Genomic DNA, 21,052 nt, shown 5'->3' with positions numbered 1-21,052 from the left:
CAGGTAGTGTTGCCAGGTCACGTCCGTCCACCAATGGAGCAAAGAGCTTCTCCCCCTACCGCCCTCCGACGTCACCGCCACGGGCGCGTCCACGCTGATTGACAGCCTGAGCGTGTAAAATCCATTTCCCATGCTGTGCTTTGAAATGCAGATCCTAACCACCTCTCCCGAGGAAAAGGGAGGCACATATACTCTAAACAAGTACTTCTGCAACTTCGAAGGGTGAAATCAGTCATTAAGCAGCACTTACAAGCAGATTCCGAATAACCTGTACCCAAGAGATTTTTAATTCTGTTTCACATTCAGCAAGTATTGCAAATCTTCAGCGTATCAACAACCATCATGGGTAAGTGGTTTCATTTTGTACATTTTACATCGCTATGCAGCAGAGGCACAACCGACCGTGATCGAGCACTATCTTATTCTTCAGCCACATATTAGTTGTAAATACACGCTGTAAAACAAATTATTCGTGCGGAAACCAAACTTATATATATATGCATGTATATATATATATATATATATATACGTTTGGTTTCCGCACGAATATGTGTCGATGAATTTGCAAGCGACTTCTGCATGTTCATTTTTTAGCGCCTTAATGAGCTAATGTGCACGGAGCTAATGTTCTGAGGAAAGAGAAAAGCAAAAACGGTCGGCTTAACTCATGCCGTAAACAGAGAGGAATGGACACCGTTTAAACAGTACAGACAACATTCACGGGAATGTGTTTTTTTTTCTACTTATAAAAAGGTAGACAAATACAACCCGAGAACAAATAAACGTCCAGCGTGTCTTTAACGCGCGTTCATTAATACCACGGCTAACTTTTCTCCCATTGAAGTAACTGAACAAAAATAACCGATTAAAATTGTAGTTCAAAAAACGCCATAGCAAATTTGTCTCTGCGGATTGCGCCTTGTAATAAAACGACAGAGGTGGATAGGGAACTAAAATATCTTACTTCAGCTTAATTCAGACGTAAACCTCGTGTTGTTTTCAAGTCGTTCGAAAGACAATTACGTGAAACTAGCGAGTTCCCACGATGGTCACAACTGTACAACTGTGTCTGTTCTCGGTTGCCTTCAGTCGGAGAATGTCAGGGACTGTAATATTGGTCATTGGTCGGGCTGGAAGCGAATGTGAGCGAAGTAACAGGCCCAGGCGACGGATACGCTCCATAAACGTAACAAAACAGAGCTTGTCAGATGTCGGTTTACACAACACAAATACGCCCGCTGCTCGGTTAGACGCTGGCTTGTAAAGTGTAACTGTAGTTGGCTTTTTTGTGTGCTGAATATGTCCTCTTGTGTTTCATACCAGAACCAGCGTTTGGGGAGGTGAACCAGTTGGGAGGTGTGTTTGTCAATGGCAGACCACTGCCTAATGCCATTAGATTGCGGATAGTTGAACTGGCCCAACTGGGAATTCGACCTTGTGATATCAGTCGACAGTTACGAGTTTCACATGGCTGTGTCAGTAAAATCCTCGCTCGGTACAACGAGACTGGTTCCATATTGCCCGGTGCGATCGGTGGGAGCAAACCTAGAGTGACAACCCCCACGGTGGTCAAACACATCCGAGCGTATAAGCAGAGAGACCCGGGGATTTTTGCGTGGGAGATCCGTGACCGACTCTTGGCCGATGGTGTCTGTGACAAGTACAACGTTCCTTCGGTCAGCTCAATCAGCAGAATCCTGCGGAACAAGATCGGGAACATGTCCGAGCAGAGTCAATACGAGTCGAGCAAGGCTCAGGCGCATCTGCCTCCACAGTCAGCTCTCCAGTACAATGCCATTTATTCCTATTCCAATCCCATCACAACGGCCGGAGCTAAAATGCCATCGTCGCCCGGTGTGCCCCCCATTCCAGCACACATGGGAATTCACAGGACCTGGCCTTCCTCGCACTCTGTCTCCGATATCCTCGGCATCAGAACATTGTTTGAGCAACAAGGTAAGCTGCGGCACTTCTGTGTAAGGACACAAAGCGAAATACAGGCCGGCCTAATGCTGCCACACCATGTCTTTTGTAGCGTGGTAGCATTATAAACTCAAAAAACTGGCCTCTTAAAATAACACTTCTCCATTCGCTAAAACAAAAACCGACCTGACACGTCCGTTCTTTAATCTTGCTATTTTTCTGCATTCTCGAAATGGCCGCATATCATGTATTTCGTGCGGGTCAGTAAAAAAAAACAGAAATCAGAAACTACCTCTTTCCTTCTCATTAGTGGAAGCCCGGCAAAACTAAAGCTCTATTCAAAACGCCTTGTTGTATTTTTGCTGAAACAATTTCAAAACTTTCCCGAGTTGCATTTTAACTTCTCATTAGAGCGGGTTGAATGCCCCGTTCTATTCAATTACTTAAATATATGTTCGCTCCCTCCCGACGAAGTCAGTTTTCCCACTCTGCTTAACAATACAATATAAAGCCACGTCACTTTTTATATAATTATTTCCTTTCCCATCGGTCGCCTGATTAGAAGGGGCTGCTATTGCAGGTTTCGGCAGTATGACACCGATTGCAATTGATTTTGTTTGCGAACATTTACTTTAGTAGAACTTTTCCCCATTAATTGCAAACTTGATTTATATATTCATTGTCGAATACAGTTTTGTTGGTTCTGGGACAAAATGTACTATATCTGGCAAGTAATGTACACGGCATTTTAGGTCCAGTTTACTTGAAACTGTTTAACTCTCCTAAATCTCAATATATTTTATCTCCGCGTAAAATGAAGGCAATAAAATCCTTTGTTAGAAATATGTATCCAAACATTGGTATGGCAGCATCCGGAATTCCTCGGAGTTTATTCAGAACAGATTTAAAAGTTTGTCGTTTTTCTTTTTTAAAACCCCCCCAGAAAATATGCAATGTAACGTCTGACTAATTCACGCATTAAATAAAACAGCGCAGAAAATAAGTGACTGCCATTAGCTACCAATGCCAGCATTTTTAAACCATCACGATAAAATATCTTGTCCTGGGTCAGAAAGGAAACACACAATTAAACCTCCAATTGCATTTCCTACATAATAATGTATCGCTTCGGGCTACAAACCAATACATGACTAGAAACAGCATAAATGAATTCTGCAGTTATGATTTGGGGGAATCCAGTGAAGTTTAAGTAGGAGGATTAGTAGCTCATTTCCAGTACAAACAATTATGAACATAAAGGTTAGGATTTGCTACAGACCAGATCAACTAGCGCACCCCGAACATTTATGGAAACGTTAATTGTCAGTATGGTAACGTGTGATTTGATTTTTAAACATATAATTTGCTTAGCAAATTAAAATATACGAGGACGCTGCTTACATGTGTATTTAAAAGATGGTGATGTTTACAATATGCACCATTGGTAAGTATATCGAAAATCACAAATAGTCTCCAAATTCTAATAGGAAAGCAATTTATGGGAATATTTGATATGCTAGCTCACTCATAATGCGTGACGTGTTTGAAATGTTGAGGTGCGTGGACAGGGCTTGGTCACATCGGATGGGGGTTACTCCAAGGAGTAAATCCGTTGAACTATACTCCAATAAAGTGCATCCTACCGCCTGTGCTAAATTAAACAAAATACCGGAGTCATTGACCGGAAATAGAGAAGCAAATATCATGTCTGCTACAAGTATTCAGATACAAGTCATGTCATATAAATATTTTTGTTGTTAGGTGCTATTCCCATTAGTGACAGTTCTTCTTATCCTACTAAAGTGGAAGAATGGAACAGTATAAACAGGAGTCACTTCCACTCCTCAAACCAGTCTACAGTGAATGGACTGGACAAGTCCCCACTGGAGCAGGAAGTCAAATATACTCAGGTAATTGTAGCTTGCCTTTCCTCTCAGCAAGACAGATTACAGCGTTTACAGAACTCCAAACTACAAAAATAAACACCTTTCAACAATTACATCCCATATGTAATTAGTATTCTAAATTGCAATGACTGTTACATGTGGGGACCTCTAATTAATTTGCAAAATCAAGATCGGGGTAAACTGTTGTAGACCTTTTTATAATATATATATAAAGGTAATTATGAAATGCCCTATCTAGTTGGTATTTTAACGCGCGTTATGACGAGAGCGGGGAAGATCGAATATCGCAGAATGGGAACAAAAACATTCAATAGACTAGCGAGCTACTAAAAGTAGCCAGTGAGGTATTTATATATAATTCATTGATTCATTGCCCACTGTGGGATTGGTGTCCAATGTGACAGATGACATCAATAGTTTATTGCAATAAAGTCAATTGGCAATAAATACGCTGAATATGGGGAAATCTTATTCTTGTAAAGGTGAATAGGGCCTGCATTTTTATGCATTGGTTAATTTTTTTTAAAGGTATGATTGTACAAGATTGAAATACAGTAACATTTTCCCTATATTTCTTGCACTAATCTCCTTGATAATATTAGCACATCTTCAAAGTAGTTTAAAGCTGGTCAATAATCCTGAGGAGACAAATGTTTTAGAAAAAAACATATATATGACTTCTCTCGCAGCCGATCTACGGACAGGGGAAATAATTGTAAAATGACATATACTGTTTAAATTGACAGGTATATTTACAGTTTTTAATTATTTAATACAATCTGTACAATAAATTTGAGAGAAGAATTGTTTAGACTAGTTTTCTTTTACATTTATCCTGTCAGCTCAGTTGATTGTAGACATTTATCGTGATTAAAATGTAGCAATTAAAATATTTAGTTAACCGCAACACGTCACGCTAATGTATGTACCAAACAAAATACAGTGAGCATTTTACCATAGGAACGCAATGGAATAGCTTTTATTGTCAAAGTGAGAATATTTAGATGTGATAACAGCGAAGCATTCCTAAATATTTTCAAAGTAACAAAAAACTCGACACACACAATGCCAAGTCTATGGGCTTTATTCAGCGTTAGGGTTTGCATCGAACAGGTTAACGCCAGAAGTGCTTTGCTTACTGTGATGCATTTAATAGATTTATTTGCTATTATAAATGAACTGTATTATTTTAAAAAATGCGCGGTGCACTTTCAGAATGTCAACAGGAATTCTTAAGTTACTGTCTTGTAGGTACATTTCAGATAAGGTTCTAGGTTTCTGCTAGGTTTGGAAAAATAAATATAATTCCAACATTTGCTATCTTTGCAACTATCTTTTGCCACACCATATAATTACCAATTGTATTTATGCGGCAACATTAATCATTCCTAAATCACAGCATAGCAACAATACGTGTTGGGTTCACGTTTTTCTTCGTGAACACTGCATTAGGACCATCGTTGTCGATCTATTATTGTGCTGGCTTTCACTGTCATTATTTATATGTATATATATATCATTCTGAGTGTTAACTACTTTGATTCACTGACGACGCTCAAACATTCATTACACATTAACACATGTAATGTGTAACATGTGTCAGTGGTTCCGCCACTTTTTAAGCTAGCAATATTTGTGTTGGCTAATTCCAACAAATGATATCAACGCATAATCCCGCCACTACTTTCTTATATTTGCACTTATTTAATACAATTATATTTCACATTTAGCAACATAATTTCCCTTTTTGTAGACCACAAAACTCGCTTTAAGATATAAACTTTAATGTACATTAGTTAAAAACAACGACACTGCCACCAACTCATTGTGAATAATACAGTCCCAATACCATATTAAGACATAGTATACAATATTAAACTTTTGTATCAGATGTGGGAGCTTGTGCTAAGATTTGCGTTCCAATGCTGTACTTTATGAGTTTAGTCTATTGTATGTCAGCAATTTAATCTTTGTGGGCTAGGGTTTCATGCTGGTAAAATAATAAATACATAGATATTTTAGTTAATGATGTTTAACTTTGTTAAATGATTTAACAGTTTTTTTTATCTTCCAGGGTTCCAATGGTCTACCTGCAGTTAGCAGCTTTGTCTCTGCCTCAAGTATGGCTCCTTATCCTCCATCTCCACAAGTATCTCCCTACATGACATACAGTGCGGCTGCTTCCAACTACATGGCAACTCACGGCTGGCAGCATGCAACTGGCAGCACACTGTCAGCTCACAGTTGTGACCTTCCCACACCACTGCCATTCAAAAGCATTCAAGCAGCTAGAGATTGTAGCCATTCCATTGCAGCCTCCGCACTGTAGTACACAATTAATTGCAGTTCAGTGTCTTCATCCCTGCATCAGGACAAATACAGAGCCAGAGCTGATAAATACAGGCATGAGGTGATGCCTATCAATAACTTCACTTAGTTTGCTCTTAATGAGTTATTAGATTCTGAATCTGCGTAAGACAAAACAAACCCCACCCTCACTTTATGACTGTAATTATGTCTTCCAAGGGATGCAGATGGTAATATATTTGTCATCTCACATACAAAATAATGAGGGTTGGATGATACTTACATTGCCATCCAGAGATGATGAAACTGTGAGCTACTTGCCCCATGAGTATGCTACTGGGTGGAATTCAATGTTAAAGGACGTAATTTCATTTGAAGAGAACTCAGTTTCTTCAACATTCCTCCTCTTATACCACTGGTTCCTAGCATTCAGATACAGAAAATATTTATTGTAGATCCATTGTAGAGAATTGTGTTTTGGACTATTCCAAACCTCTGGCTGAACAAGGAATTCTGGTGGCAAGTGATCATGTTAGGAGATGGTTGCTGCAATTATAAAATTATAAAATGGAGTACAGGCACTATTTAGAAAAGTTACATTTCAGAGGAACAGATTTTGTAATATTCTTGTTGTCATGAATATCACTGTTGATTAATTAGTTCAACAATGTTCATATGCCATTATACATTTCACAACAGTTGTTGTTTCCAAAATGAAATTCAGTTCCAGGATTTTTCTATTATTATCTTATTTAAAAAGAATGTAAACTTGCAAATTAGTGGAAAATTCTCTCATGTGATTATTTTTTATTTGAATAGAATGAGTCATTTATATGACCACAGACTCAAAGTATCAAAGTAAACTGCAATGTGTTGCTTTGATTAGTGTCCAAACATTTCGATAGTCACCAAACTTCAAAGCCTTGTGAACATTTCCTTATAACTTAATTGAACAATCATATCCTTGGTGTACCATTTTCAAAATCCAAAGCGATAGAGATGTGCTTCTGTAAACCACCCATTTTTGAGAAATGAATTACATTGAAGTAAATGAGAGAATTGAGCAAATTATTGTAAGCTAGGCATTTGGTAAACAAATAATTAATGTGAGGGAGGAATGGTTATGGAACAGAAATTTTTTTTGTAAATAAAAATAAAACGGCAAAGTTTATTTTCATATCACTATGTAAAGCTTTTCTCCACAAATATTATGAATAACCCTCTAGAAAGCATACTCATCAACTAAGGATGCCTAGCCATTTGAAGAATAATACAGATATCAACTATTATGAACACACAGAAACAAGTTTGGCTTTTTGTTTTATGAAGGACATGTCATTTCTTCAGCAAAGGACGCAAAATCAAACATCACTCCAAATGTACAAGATCCAATGCGACCTCAAAGGGTCATTGCATTGTGGAACAGCTAGAGGATAACGTTAGCTTTTTGAAGACCTGAACAAAAAAATATTTAAGAAGTTGATCAGAAGGTTCAAGCTTATTGTGACACCTATATATAGACACATACCATGGATTTATAGCCACAACCACTGTGAAATGCAACTTCTTTATTTGATGGTTATAGCGCTGACACTACATTCAGGTAAAATATTACCGTTTTCCTGATTGTTTCAAGAATGTTTTTGTTTGAAAAAACTGTACATCAGCTCGCTGTGTAGATTACATCCATGTAAATAATCAGTTTTATTTGTTGCTGTAATGGTGGTGGAAGAAGTTATAAAATCAAAATTCATTTAATGGTAATTAGTACGTTAGGTAGCATATATCCAGTATATCAGGCTGTAACTGTAAATGGGTGGCCACACAAACAATCTGTACTCCATGAAGATGTTAAAAAAAATACTTAGCATAATTTAAATCATAAATCATTTTTTAAAGACATACATTAAGTCTACAAGCTTCAGTTGTGAGATTAGTTCATTACTCTCACAGATCTGCTCGCTAAAGCTTTCTATTCAATCTGATAAGTTCGGGATTGATGTACAGAAATTTAAATCGTATAAAAAGGATGTTGGTCAATAGGTTGTACCTGTATATATCTGTAAGAAAACATTTTATTTTTATAAAATAGTTAAATTAAAAACATGAATTACAAAATATTTGTTTTATTCAGAAATGTAAAAATTGTTGTACGTGTTTGCTAATCGTTTTAGGTTAATTTATTGACATGAGAGAATACTTTACAATTATATCATTTTGCCTGCTTTGAATACAGATCTAGATGAATTTCCTCCGGAAAAAAAATATGTTCTTCATGTTTACACAGGTTTATTGGGAGACAATGTAACATGATGTTTCTTAAGAAAATGCAAGTGTCTTAGTTATATTTTGTTCTGCTTGACTCAGAAGTTTTTCTGAAGCCATGCAAATGCATATTCATAAACCAAGAGCATAACAGCACCACCTGCAGATAGAGAGGGATGAAAGGAGAGAAAATGATCAATGCAACTCAGCAATGGGTGTTAAAATGGCAAATTATTAAAGATAGTAAAATGTCTTTAAGCCAACATGTTTGGTTAGAGTATTTACATAAATTGGAATTACCTGGCCCTAGTCTCATGACCTTTGGAACCAAGCCTTTGTACAATGCAAAGAACCTATCAAATGGAATATAGATGTATTTGTTAATATAGGAAACAAAATATTCTAATGTTTGCTACAAAATTGTGTTAAGTAATAAAAGATCATATTCATCTATTTAACCACCCCCCAAAAAAACTTTTTATTTAATTCTCCTGAATATGCTATGAAAAAAAGCATAATTTATTAAATAAACATAAATGATACAATGAAGATGGAAATCAAGCCAGGGTATTTTTTAATATTTATTTCTGTCATGCTTTACAATTTCTGAACAATGCACCATGAGAATTTCCATACACTACATGTATTTTGCAAAGAAAATTGAGTACATTTATTGATGGAAGTTATATTTTCCAAAGATTTAACAGGGACTTACTTCATGTAATTTTATTATCTTCAGCCCATAAATAACATTGAATTCTCCAATTTCCAGTAATAGCCCCCTATCATTCTCTTGCTGCCCTCATGACCCCACCCCAACACACGCTAATTTCTCTCATCACCCATCACCCTGTTATTTCCCCGTCCTCTTTATGCTCATCTCCCACCCCTTCCACCTCTGCCATCACCATTTCTCTTTTTTCTCCCCTCTTTCCCCTCCCCCGATTGTTTCCACCCTTATCCATTCTTCAGGCTTACTTTTCGCTTCATCTTTTCTTTCATTTTGGGCACCCGTTTTGTCTCCTTTTCACCTCTGTTATTAATTCGGCCCCTCTGACAATCAACCCCTCTCCCCCCTTCACCTGGACCCATTTATCACTTGCCAGACTTTGCTCCACCCCTGCCTTTATTTTCCAGTTTTCTCCCCATCAGTCTATAGAACAGCTGTGACACAAAATATTACCCATCTATTTCCCTCCACATACGCTGCCTGACCAACTGAGTTTCTCCAGCACTTTATGTTTTGCTCAGGATTTCAGCATCTGCAGACTATTGTGTCTCTGTATGTGTTATGCTTGCCCCTGAAATAATTAGTGCTGCCCCTTCCTTGTCTTTGAACTTCCTTGTATGTGAGATGCATCTAAAATTAAAAGTAAAATTAAAATTAAAAGGCTAAATTTCTGCCCATTTTGGACATGGAACCATGGTCATATTTTTTACGATGTAGCAATGGGATGAAAACTTACTGAGAGTGTTAAGAGGATTCAGCTTTCAAACTAAAAAAATGACTCTTACCCTTCCTCCCTATAGATGGTCTTCATAGAGGTGAAACACGTTCTGTATTTAACTTCTCCTGGCTTGGGCTGTGGTCCCTGGATTCTGCTCTTTGCTACATCGAATGGGATGTTGACACATGAAGCAATTGTTCCAGACAAAAATCCAATCCCTAGTTTCCTCAAGAACTCAATTGATGGGTCCTAAAAAGAAAGACATTTTGTTTCAAGGGGAATAAAAGAATTACAATTTATCGAAAATCTATGTAGCACTATATTTAGTTATCCTACCTAAACACATTAAGGATTCCTATACCCATGCTCAGTTTCTTGACAATCATACAGTTTGTGTTTTTACACATGTTCCAAATTGTTGAAACGCACATTTCCTTCACACAGGATTTATAAACAAAGTTCATAAAAAAGACTGCTTTGGCATATGGGGATGATTTGTATAATTAGACCTTACAATGTACTTAGTATTACTGTATCAAAACATGAGAAATCCAAGCAACCGTATTAGCTAATTGACCAGAATACTTTACAAATGACAACAACTTCCACCATGAAATTTACCAAAACACTGATTTGTACATGACATCTCCATATGTTTAAAAAAAAAACTAATTCTATTGTCCTGTGTTTTTGTTCCCTTTCCTGCATGTTTTTCTCTTCAGATTTTCTTTCATGTTTGAACTATCCAGTCTATCAAGAAGTAGAAGTTTCCTGTTATTAACAATCCACATTAGTTCAATTATAGCAGTGACTGAAGTCTCGTCTTTTTGCAAAACAGCAGCAACTGATTTAATTGACCTGAAGTATTTTTACAGTATGGCACTGCTTCAAAATGTTGCCTGCTCCAGACTTTTGCCTTGTACAGATTTGCATTCTTAGTCTTTAGGCAATTTGGTGATATGTTGATATATTCAAATCTACACTTCCTTCTGTTTTGCATTAGTAATTATTTATGCGGGCCTGCCATCTACTGCAGTTTGATGGATAATTAAATGTAATAGTGTAATGATTTACACTTGCAAAATGTTGATGTTCAATGTAAGATTAGTTATGGGCAACTTTTTTTGGAACATTAGCAAGTTAAATGATTGATAAAGAAAAGCCATGACAGATGGCCAAATGATATATTCTTCCTGAAGCCCAACTTAATTGGGGCATTGCGACATATGTATTGCCTTAGTTTGAATTAAAGATTTGCATGAGGAAATGAGCTGAACCAGAGTGAAAGGACCATGAAAATCCATTACATACACATACACTAACAGTTCCTGGTTTCTGCTTTCTGTTTCACTCTTTCAGATTGCCTGCTTATTTGGAAGAAATTATTACCTTATATGCTGGAATAATATTCTTCACGTTGAAGTAAAATCCAAAATAGATCATGTTAAATACACCATGCCGACCTAGTGTTGCTGTCAGACCCTTGTTCAGGCCCCGTAGTCCCAAACCCTGAGTTTTGATTATGTCACGTGCATAAGCAAAAGAAGATGGTTGCTGTATTGAAAGAAATTACAGTTATTTTCAGATAAAGTAAAAATTCAAAAAATCAATTTCCTCATGATAAGCTTGAATCCCTCTTAAAGAACTGAACTGTTAGAAGGCAAAACTGATGCGTCAAGATCCAGCGTGAGATGCGATTGTTTTAATTTGGAAAGATTTCCTGCAATGCTGCCCATGAAGGAAAGGGAACGTGGGCCACGTGTATTCACATCTGCTCTATCGTACAACTCGCTTGTGACACATCTTCAATTTTTAGTCTGCTTCCCACATCTTTCGATACCCTTGCAGTTCAGAACTTCAGCCTTGAATGTATTCAGGCCAAGGATTCACACTGAAAGTGGAATTAGCATGTCAGTCCTAAACAGCTGACACCATGTTCTGTGGCTATGATGAGGACAGAGAGCTTTTGTTGTGCGAAAAATAGACCAATATATTTGTTTAGTTTAGAGATACAGCATGAAAGCAGACCTTTCAGCCTACCAAATCCGCACTGACCTCCAATCCTCTATTCACACTAGTTCTATGTTATGCCACTGTCTTATTCGCTCCCCACACATTAGGAGCAATTTTGCATAGGCTACAAACATTGTGGATGCAGCCAGGCCATCACACAAGCCAATTGACTCAATTTATACCTCACGGTGCCTCAGCAAGACCAGCAGCATAATCAAGGATGAGTAGCACCCTGGCCACTCCCGCTTCTCCGCTTTCCCTTCAGGCAAAAGGTACAGAAGTGTGAAAACACACCTCCAGATTCAGGGGCAGTTTCTTCCCAGCTGTTATCAGGCAATGAAATTATCCTACTACAACCAGAGAGCAGTCCTGAACTACTATCTACCTCATTGGTGACCCTCAGACTATCCTTGATCAGACTTTCTGGCTTTACTTTGCACTAAGTGTTATTCGCTTATGGTGTATCTATACACTGTAAATGGCTCGAATGTAATCATGTATTGTCTTTCCGCTGACTGGATAGCAATAGCACGCAACAAAAGCTTTTCACTATACCTCAGTACAAGTGACATTAAACTAAACTAAACTAAACTAAACCTGAGATCAGTATCTCAGAGAACCGGGATGTCCGGCACTGCGAGGCAGCAGCTTTAGCAGCTGCGCCACTGTGCTGCCCATTTGTGGTGTATGAATGAGATTAAATAGCACAGATCAGACTGGATGGATATCCAGCTCTTTTGTGTATCTGATTCATTTGCATATAAAGCATGTGGAGCAAAGATAAATGACTTCAACCCCATGCAATGTTCATTTACATTCTACAGGCTGAAATGCTACGGCACATTTCCGATTAAGGCATCATGACTGCTGCCAGCAGGAAAGGCATTTTTAAAAGATTGGTAACATACACAACACCTGTGCTGTTTAATGGTGTAATCGACCATTTGTAGCATTCGTGGAAAGTCAAGATGCAAATCATCTTGAATCAGAAAGTGCTGTTGTAAGTGTGTTCGTAGTCAGGATGAATGCAGAGCAACCTTTCATAGGAGTCCTATTGGTTCTGCAGCACAACAAGGAGTTGGGGAAATTAAAGTGAATGCAAGCCAGAGTTGTCAGAGGAAGAAGTAGAAAGGGAAGGTGGGATTTTATCAGTGATCTATGTATTACCTCAGTGTGCAGAGGAGCCATGCCCACCTTTAACTGTCCAAGGAGCAAAGCAGACAGAAGTAAGGTTCATGAAAGCAATGGTGACAGGAATCTATCACTCTTCATGCAGAGCTCCATCTACACATCGTTGCCTGTAGATGTGAAGGCCAGGATTATTTTTAGCTTACTGACTGTTCCTGGGTGCGGTTGCTAATCAAAGATGTATTTCAAAGTTTGCAGTATATCTCTTTATCAAGGACAATCACCAAAGCAGACAGCAACTTTCATCTCTATCTCTTTGTACAAACACCACCAGGTTTGCTAGGACCATGAGATTCACAAAGGTTCAAGAAATGACAAATAAAATGTCAGTCGCACTTGGGACACCCCATGTGATTCTGAACTCTACATTAAACATGTGAAACCTGTGAAAAGGGTTCTGACAATCAGTCTAACTCAGGAACAGGCCCATTCGCCCACCATGGTCATGTGACTATCATGTACCTATTGATATCAGTTCCATTGGTCTGCAGTCTTCTATTCATTGGCGATTTAAGTGCTTGTCTAAATATTTTACATGCTGCAAGAAAATCTATTTCCATGTAGGAGGTGCGTTCTAGATTCAAACCACCCACCAGGAGAACTAAAGCTTTGTCAAATCCTTCCTAACGCTTTAATCCTTCACCCTAAAACCAAGTCCTGTGGTTGTAGATACTTCTGCAATGGAGAAAGGTTTTGTATGACCTACTCTTTCTATGCATCCCTAACAGGCCCCCCCTGCAGCTTCCTCCACTCCATGGAAAACTAACTTAGACTATCGAGTTTTACCTCATAACTGAAATACTCCATCCCTTGCAACAATCAGTGGGTTGAGCAGCACATGTGAGGGGAGTGGAATTGTCAGTGTTACAGGTCGATACGCAGTTTCAACCTACTTCTACTTGCTCAGATGCTGCTGGACTGGTTGTTCCTCCAGCAGATTGGTTGTTGCTCCAGAACTGTACACAGCAGTCTATCTGTGACTTACCCAATGTTTTATAAAGGTGTCCCATAACCTCTTTAATCTGGTATTCTATGCCCCGGCTATTAAAGACATTAAATATCATCTTGTGATATCCTCATTATCATGACCATCCTCATTATCAATAACACCATATGTAACACATGTAAACTTACTAATTACCCTTCCAACACTAACATCCAAGTCATGAATGTATGACAAACAGCAAGGGTCCCAACACTGATCTCTCTCTGGTACACCAATGGTCATAAGCTTCCAATCACAAGAATAACCATTACCATATCCTTCTGCCTTGTATGACCAAGTCAATTTTGAATCCAATTTGCCAACTTGTCCTGAATCCCAAGCGCTTTAACCTTATGGATGCTGCCATTGAAGTCCAAGTGTCCATAAAACAATAAGACAGAGGAGCAGAATTCGTCCATTCAGCCCATCGAGTCTACTCCGTCATTCAATCATTGCTGATTTATATTTTCTTCTCAACCCCATTCTCCTGCCTTCTCACCTTAACCTTTACTAATCAAGGATCTCTCAATGTGTAGGAAGGAACTGCAGGTGCTGGTTTCCACAGAAGATAGACACAAAATGCTGGAGTAACTCAGCGGGAGAAACAGCATCTCTGGATAGAAGGAATGGGTAATGTTTCAGATCGAAATCCTTCTTCAGACTGAGCTTCGACCCGACTCGAAACGTCACCCATTCCTTCAATCCAGAGATGCTGCTTGTCCTGCTGATTTACTCAAGCATTTTGTGTCTATCAAGGATCTATCAATCTCTGCTTAAAAATACCAAAGGACTTGGCCTCCAGAGCCATCTGTGGCAATTAATTCCACAGATTCGCCATCCTCTGGCTAAAGAAATTCCTCCTCATCTCCATTCTGAAGGTATGTCATTTTACTCTGAGGCTGTGTCCTCTGGTTCTAGACTCTCCCATAACTGGAAACAATGAGATTCCCTCTCTTCTTTCTAAACTCCAGCAAGTAAAGGCCCAGAGCCTTCAAAAGCTCCTCATATGTTAACCCAAACATCCCTGGGATCATTCTTGTAAACCTCTTCTGGACCTCTTCAATGTCAGCACATTCTTTTTCAGATCTGGGGCCCAAAATTGCTCACCATATTCCAACCCTTGCCTCACCAGCACCTGATAAAGTCTCAGCATTATATCCTTGCTATTATATTCTAGTCCCCTTGAAATAAATATTAGCATTGCATTTTCCTTCCTTACCTGCAAATGAAACCTTTTGGGAATCCTGCACCAGCACTCACAAGTGTCTTTGCTCCTCCAATTTTTGAATCCTCAACTGTTTAGAAAGAAGTGTACTCCATTATTCCTTCTACTAAAATACATGACCGTACACTTTCCTATGCTGCATTCCATTTGTCACTTCTTTGGCCGCTCTCCCAACCTGGCTAAGACCTTCTGCAAACTCCCGTTTCCTCAGGAAAACTTGCCCCTCAACTTATCTTTGCAGCATCTGCAAACCTGGCCACAAAGTAATTGAACATGAAAAGGAGTGGACCCAACACCAACCCCTGTGGAACACCAATAGTCACCAGCAGCTAACCAGATAAGGCCCCCATAAATCCCACATTTTGCCTTCTGCCAGTTGGCCAATCTTCTATTCATGCTGGTACCTTGCCTCTAATACCATGGGCTTCTATGTTGTGTGGCAGCCACGTGTGGCACTTTATCAAAGGCTTTCTTAAAATCCAAGTTAACAGCATCCACTGGCTCTCCTTTGTCTATCCTGCTAGTTACTTCCTCAAAGAATTCCAACAGATTTGTCAGGCAAGATCTCCTCTTAACAAAACCATGCTGACTTCAACCTCATTTATCATGTGCTTCCTAAGCACCATTTCCTCAGTAATAGCGACTGCACTCACGTGCCCTCTGACTCTCTCGAATTTCCGGCACATTTCCGATGTCTTTCACTGCGATTTTCTGATTTACAAATGATATTTGCACCACTCTTTGCTCTATTTTTTTTTAAATACCCTCCTACACGTTTCTATATCCCTGATGGGCCTCACCAGTTTTAATTTATCTTTACCTACTATATACCATGTTTCTTTACTCAAGCCTTGCTACCCTTTGATTGAATGACTGATTGAAAGATACAGCATGGAAACAGGTTCTTCCCCCCCCCCCCCAAATCCACAATAACCATCAATCAACCGTTCACACTAGTTCTATGTTGGACGTGCTTCTGGTAAAGATTCTGGTAAAGATCGCTTCCAAATAAAACATGAATGTTGTCTCCCAGGGGTAAAGAATCAACATGTGAAGGTGAACAGTGCAGAGAAGCAAGTTCAACGCAGGTCAGATTCTCTGCAGGTAAGTTAAATATTGTGAACTGGAGTACAACAATTAAGTTGCTCAGGTACAGGAGAGCAAATGTTAAAGTTTCTTTATTTTCATGCAATTGTTCATTCTGCACTTGCACAGACTCGTACTTGAACTGAGCTATTCAGTACAGCCAAGAAACATAGATCTACCTTGTAAAGTGAAAAACTAACAACGTATGTCCTGTCCCCAAAAAACAGGGCGAGATTAATCACCACCTCTCAGAGTGATGCAAGCTGTGGTCAACTCTGCAATTAAGCAACACCAGCTCAAATACATCCTGATCATTGGTGCTCTGTTTGGGTTTTGACTGACTTCCTTCGAGCTTGGTTCTAAATTTGGACAAAATAACTGAATTCAGGTGGGTGGTGAGGGTGAATGGCTTTCTTTGGCAGGTAGGGACCATTTGCTGAATAGACATCTAGAATCCTTTTAAAAAGCAAATCCAGAAGAGTGAGGGCAAGGAATGCACTGGTCCTACAGCATATACAGGAAGATGGTTGTGAGGCCAATTATCCCAGCCCCTGGTTAACCGCTGGTGCTCCTCAGGGCAACGTCTCGACATAATCGATCTTCAGCTGCTTCTTTTCTTCACAGTTCTATTTGCAACTCTTAAGGTTAATGAAAATTCCACGTGCATATGCAACAAGTTCTGAATAACACTCCAAGAGGGGCTGCAATGACAAGAAACATTCATGCCACACACCGGCATGCACTAGCCTATTTAATATCACATAACCACAGCCACTTACTTACCATTAACATTTAAAGAGTTTGCTAAACCGTGCCAGCCATGTGGGTGTTGCAGCATATACGATGCTCATGGCTGGATACACACAGCTCAGAGGTTGGATATATGCAGATCAGAGGTTGGGTATACGCAGCCTAGAGACTGGGTACACCCAGCTCAGAGGCTGGTTATACACAGTTTAGAGGATGGGTACATACAGTTCAGAGGCTGGGTCCACACAGCACTGAGGCTGGGTCCACATAGAACAGCGGCTGTGTATATACTGCTCAAGGACTGGGTACACACTGGGTACACACAGTTCAGAGGCTGGGTACAGACAGGTCGGGTCTGGGTATACACTGCTCAGAGGCTGGGTATACAAAGCAAATGATTTACCTTCTAATTCCACAATGATCGCTGAGATCAAATCCTAGATCTTACTTACCATGACACTGCTTTATAAAGAAGAAAGCTCACCACAGTTTAGTGTCAAAGAGTCATGGAAACAGGCCTTTCGGCTCAACGCCCATATGCAGGCTATCTTAGTTAGATAGAGCTCTAGGGGCTAGTGGAATCAAGGGATATGGGGAGAAGGCAGGCACGGGTTATTGATTGGGGACGATCAGCCACGATCACAATGAATGGCGGTGCTGGCTCGAAGGGCCGAATGGCCTCCTCCTGCACCTTGTTTCTATGTCAAGCAAGATGCCCCAAATTTGACATTTATTCCTAAAACCCTTTCCTATCCATGTGCCTGTCCAAATGTCTTTTAAATATTGTTGTAGTACCTGCCTCAATTTCCTCCTCTGGCAACATATAAAACATACCTACCAACCTTTGTGTAAAATAGTTGTCCCTCAAGTTCCTACTAAATCTTTCCCCTCTCACTGTAAATCCATGTACTCTGGTTCTTGATTCCCCTACTCTGGGTAAAATAATTGTGCATACACCCATCAATTCCCTTCATGATTTATACACCTGTGTAAAATCACCCCTTGGACTCCTGCATTCCAACAAATAATGTCCTAGGCTGCCCAACCTCTCCCTATAGCCCTCAAGTCCTGGTAACATCCTCCTGAATCTTCTCTGCACTCTTTCCAACTTATCAACGTCCTTCCTATAGCAGGGTAACTAAAACTGAACACAAAAATCCAAATGCAGCCTCACCAACATCTTGTACAACTGTATCATAACATCCCAACTTCTATACTCATTGACTGATGAAGGCCAAAGTACCGAAAGCCTTCTTGACCACCCTATCTCCATGTGACACCACTTTCAAGGAACTATGTACCCGCACTCCTAATGCCCCTGCTCTACAACACTCTCAAGTCCCCTGCCATTCACTGCAAAGTTTCTGCCCTGGTTTGACTCAACAAAATGCTGCACCTTGCATTCATCTGCATGAAATCTTCTTTGAAATAATTGATGATGGGCTAACATACACATTCCATGCCACCAATTCCCACAAACTATGAATAAAGGAAATCTCTTCCAACTGCTCTGAATTATAACAGCTGAAGAGAGCAAAAAAAAAGATTAAATTAAACCTGAATTCCATCAGATCCCATTAGTAAATGAAATCATCTCCTGCACAATATGCTTTTCTACATTGGATCATAAGAGAACAATTAAATTACTATGAATTATTCCCTTGTAAGGTTTTCCTAATTTTCGGTTTGTTTTAACAAAGCAGAAATAATGAAGTACTTGGATTTTATAATTATGTTGTTCAATGTTCACATGTTGTCAAAAGTTGGAAAAACCTGCAAAGATCAGAATCTGGGCAGGATCTCTCTGGTGCACTGCTTGTATCTGAATTGTTTATTGGACCTTGCCAGCAGTCCCCAGAGTGCCAAGGGACAGCAAGATGGGCATCATTCCATATTCTACCCAGGTAGGTAGCAGCATGTTGGTACTGCAGGCAGCAATTCCAGGAGACAGGTCCAATCTACGATAATCTGGCAGTGGCTGACAAGCTTTGCCTCATTGATGACTGGGTAGATATCAGCTTTTGGCATGTGTAGGAAGGAACTGCAGATGCTGGTTTAAACCGAAGATGGACACAAAAAGCTGGTGTAACTCAGCGGGACAGGCAACATCGCTGGAGAGAAGGAATGGGTGACGTTTTGGTCGGGACCCTTCTGCAGTGTATGGTGGAAATAATGTTAGAGATTTTGTTGATATACCAGATATCTTACTATACAGAATGTCTTACTCCTTTCTGCTGCATCAAATTATTAGACATGTCACAGCCTTATTAGCCTGAAGATATAGTGCTATTTATTTAAGGAATGCACTGGTGCATGTTCCACTGCATAACACCTTTTGAAAGTAAATAATTCCTGGAATGTAAATTGATCCCTTGTTTATATATTTAATAGGCAAATCTTCTCCCATATTGCTTTAAAAAAGGCCGGTTCAATTAAGTACATTAAGATCTTTCTTTTTTTTTTTAAAAGAAAAACACGTATCATTTGTATGTGTCAGTTCATGCAATGAATTACATTTCTAATTCGATTCACTTGATTAAGAGATCTATGTGGAGTTATTACCCCTGAGCTATCCACAGACCTCTTTAATTAGTTTTCTTACTCAGGACCTGATTCTGGATACCATAAATTGACACAATACCACAAGTATAGATTTACAAACATTATGACAGAAACACAATGTACATCATTTATCACTTCATTGAACTAAAGTCACACAAAAAAGCATTTTACCAAGTTGCAAATATTTGTCCACATGTTACCTCGCATTGCATATGGACAAATATTTGTAACTCAAAGAACCTCATGTCGATTTCTTGATCTGTTGCTTTTAATTAGCATCAATGCATGGAAAAACCCAATGAATTGCTTGGCCCTTGGGCATAACACAGCACTTCATTACAGTAAATGCCATCGACCATTATATGAATTTGGCAATGTATAATCTCCTTATTGAGAACATGCTTGTTCCATTCACAACTTCATTACATGCCATGGGTGCCTCTTCAGAATCGCCAAAAACAATTAATGAATGTTCAAATTCTGAAATCTAATCTTCAGACTTCATTATAATTCTCCTGTTGTTATTATCGGCCTGAAGAAGGGTTTTGACCTGAAACGTCGCCTATTCCTTCACTCCATAGATGCTGCCTCACCCGCTGAGTTTCTCCAGCTTTTTTGTCTACCTTTGATTTTACCAGCATCTGCAGTTCATTCTTAAACAAAACTCTTGTTGTTAATAATCATTTTGTATAAGCACAAAAACTTCCAAACATTCTCCCGGGTCCTCGCTGGCAATAAAGCATTTAAAACTTGTAAACCTTATCCATACAAAGCTTCTAAAACTCACCCTAACAAAACTTTACTAAATGCTGCCTGGAAATTCCAATTAGCGAAGTCCTTGGCAACCTCCTATCCTTAGATTTGCTCACCTCTTCAAAGGGCTCCATTGCCTGACCTGTGAATCCTGAAGGTACACAAAAATGCTGGAGAAACTCAGCGGGTGCAGCAGCATCCAGGAGCAAAGGAAATAGGCAACGTTTCGGGTCGAAACCCTTGAATCCTGAAGCCCATTTGAGGGTTACAAATTAGTATGGCACTAAACGTTCCTATGCTACTGCTATTTGCCTGTGTTTGTTCCATATCCCTCTAAACCTTTCCAATCCAACATTACCTACAGTTCAGTTATGTGGCACCTCATCTGCCCTCCAAACCTCAAGTTTATCTTAAATAAACTATGCTTCTAATACCCTAAAATACTGCAGACACCGAATATGCTCGGAACCCCAGGCTGTTTTGAGGATCAGACTTGAATGTAAAATGTTAATGTTATTTCTCTCACCACAGTTCCTGCCTGACTTGCTGAGCATTTCCAATATTTTTTATTTTAATTTATAATAAGGATATCTGACCTAACCTTAAATTTACTTAATTTACCTGATTGTATATACTCTAT

At 39.2% G+C, this 21,052-nt stretch overlaps 2 protein-coding genes across 4 annotated transcripts in view; one reads left to right on the top strand and one right to left on the bottom strand.

Annotated features, from left to right (window-relative positions):
- Positions 1-126: 126 nt before the first annotated feature.
- On the top strand, positions 127-8,951 carry pax9 (paired box 9). Of its 2 annotated transcripts, none has more exons than XM_033027134.1 (4): positions 127-346; positions 1,324-1,956; positions 3,727-3,833; positions 5,905-8,951. In XM_033027134.1, the coding sequence occupies exons 1-4, from the start codon at positions 343-345 to the stop codon at positions 6,157-6,159; spliced, it is 999 nt and encodes a 332-aa protein (XP_032883025.1). In that variant the 5' UTR covers positions 127-342; the 3' UTR covers positions 6,160-8,951. The 2 variants fall into 2 exon arrangements, with proteins under 2 accessions (XP_032883025.1, XP_032883024.1); XM_033027133.1 differs by having other exon boundaries at positions 128-346; positions 3,685-3,833.
- Positions 7,814-21,052, bottom strand: part of slc25a21 (solute carrier family 25 member 21) — a 357,875-nt gene continuing 344,636 nt past the window's right edge. For both annotated transcript variants that reach the window (XM_033027135.1, XM_033027136.1), the window contains exons 8-11: positions 11,240-11,404; positions 9,918-10,099; positions 8,703-8,755; positions 7,814-8,562 (exon numbers count right to left, since the gene is read on the bottom strand). In XM_033027135.1, the coding sequence (XP_032883026.1) occupies positions 8,501-8,562; positions 8,703-8,755; positions 9,918-10,099; positions 11,240-11,404 (462 nt within the window). In that variant the 3' untranslated portion in view covers positions 7,814-8,500. The remainder of the gene's footprint in view (positions 8,563-8,702; positions 8,756-9,917; positions 10,100-11,239; positions 11,405-21,052) is intronic.

This window comes from Amblyraja radiata, chromosome 9 (assembly GCF_010909765.2).
Source record: "Amblyraja radiata isolate CabotCenter1 chromosome 9, sAmbRad1.1.pri, whole genome shotgun sequence".
NCBI lineage: Eukaryota > Metazoa > Chordata > Chondrichthyes > Rajiformes > Rajidae > Amblyraja > Amblyraja radiata.
The sequence above is the reverse complement of the archived record's forward strand: the minus strand, read 5'-3'. Positions and strand labels throughout refer to the sequence as shown.

Excerpts from the sequence above, each read along its gene's own strand:
- pax9 (XM_033027133.1), top strand. Across the intron at positions 1,957-3,684 it reads AACATTGTTTGAGCAACAAG|GTGCTATTCCCATTAGTGAC; the intron begins GTAAGCTGCGGC and ends TTTTGTTGTTAG. Across the intron at positions 3,834-5,904 it reads AGGAAGTCAAATATACTCAG|GGTTCCAATGGTCTACCTGC; the intron begins GTAATTGTAGCT and ends TTTATCTTCCAG.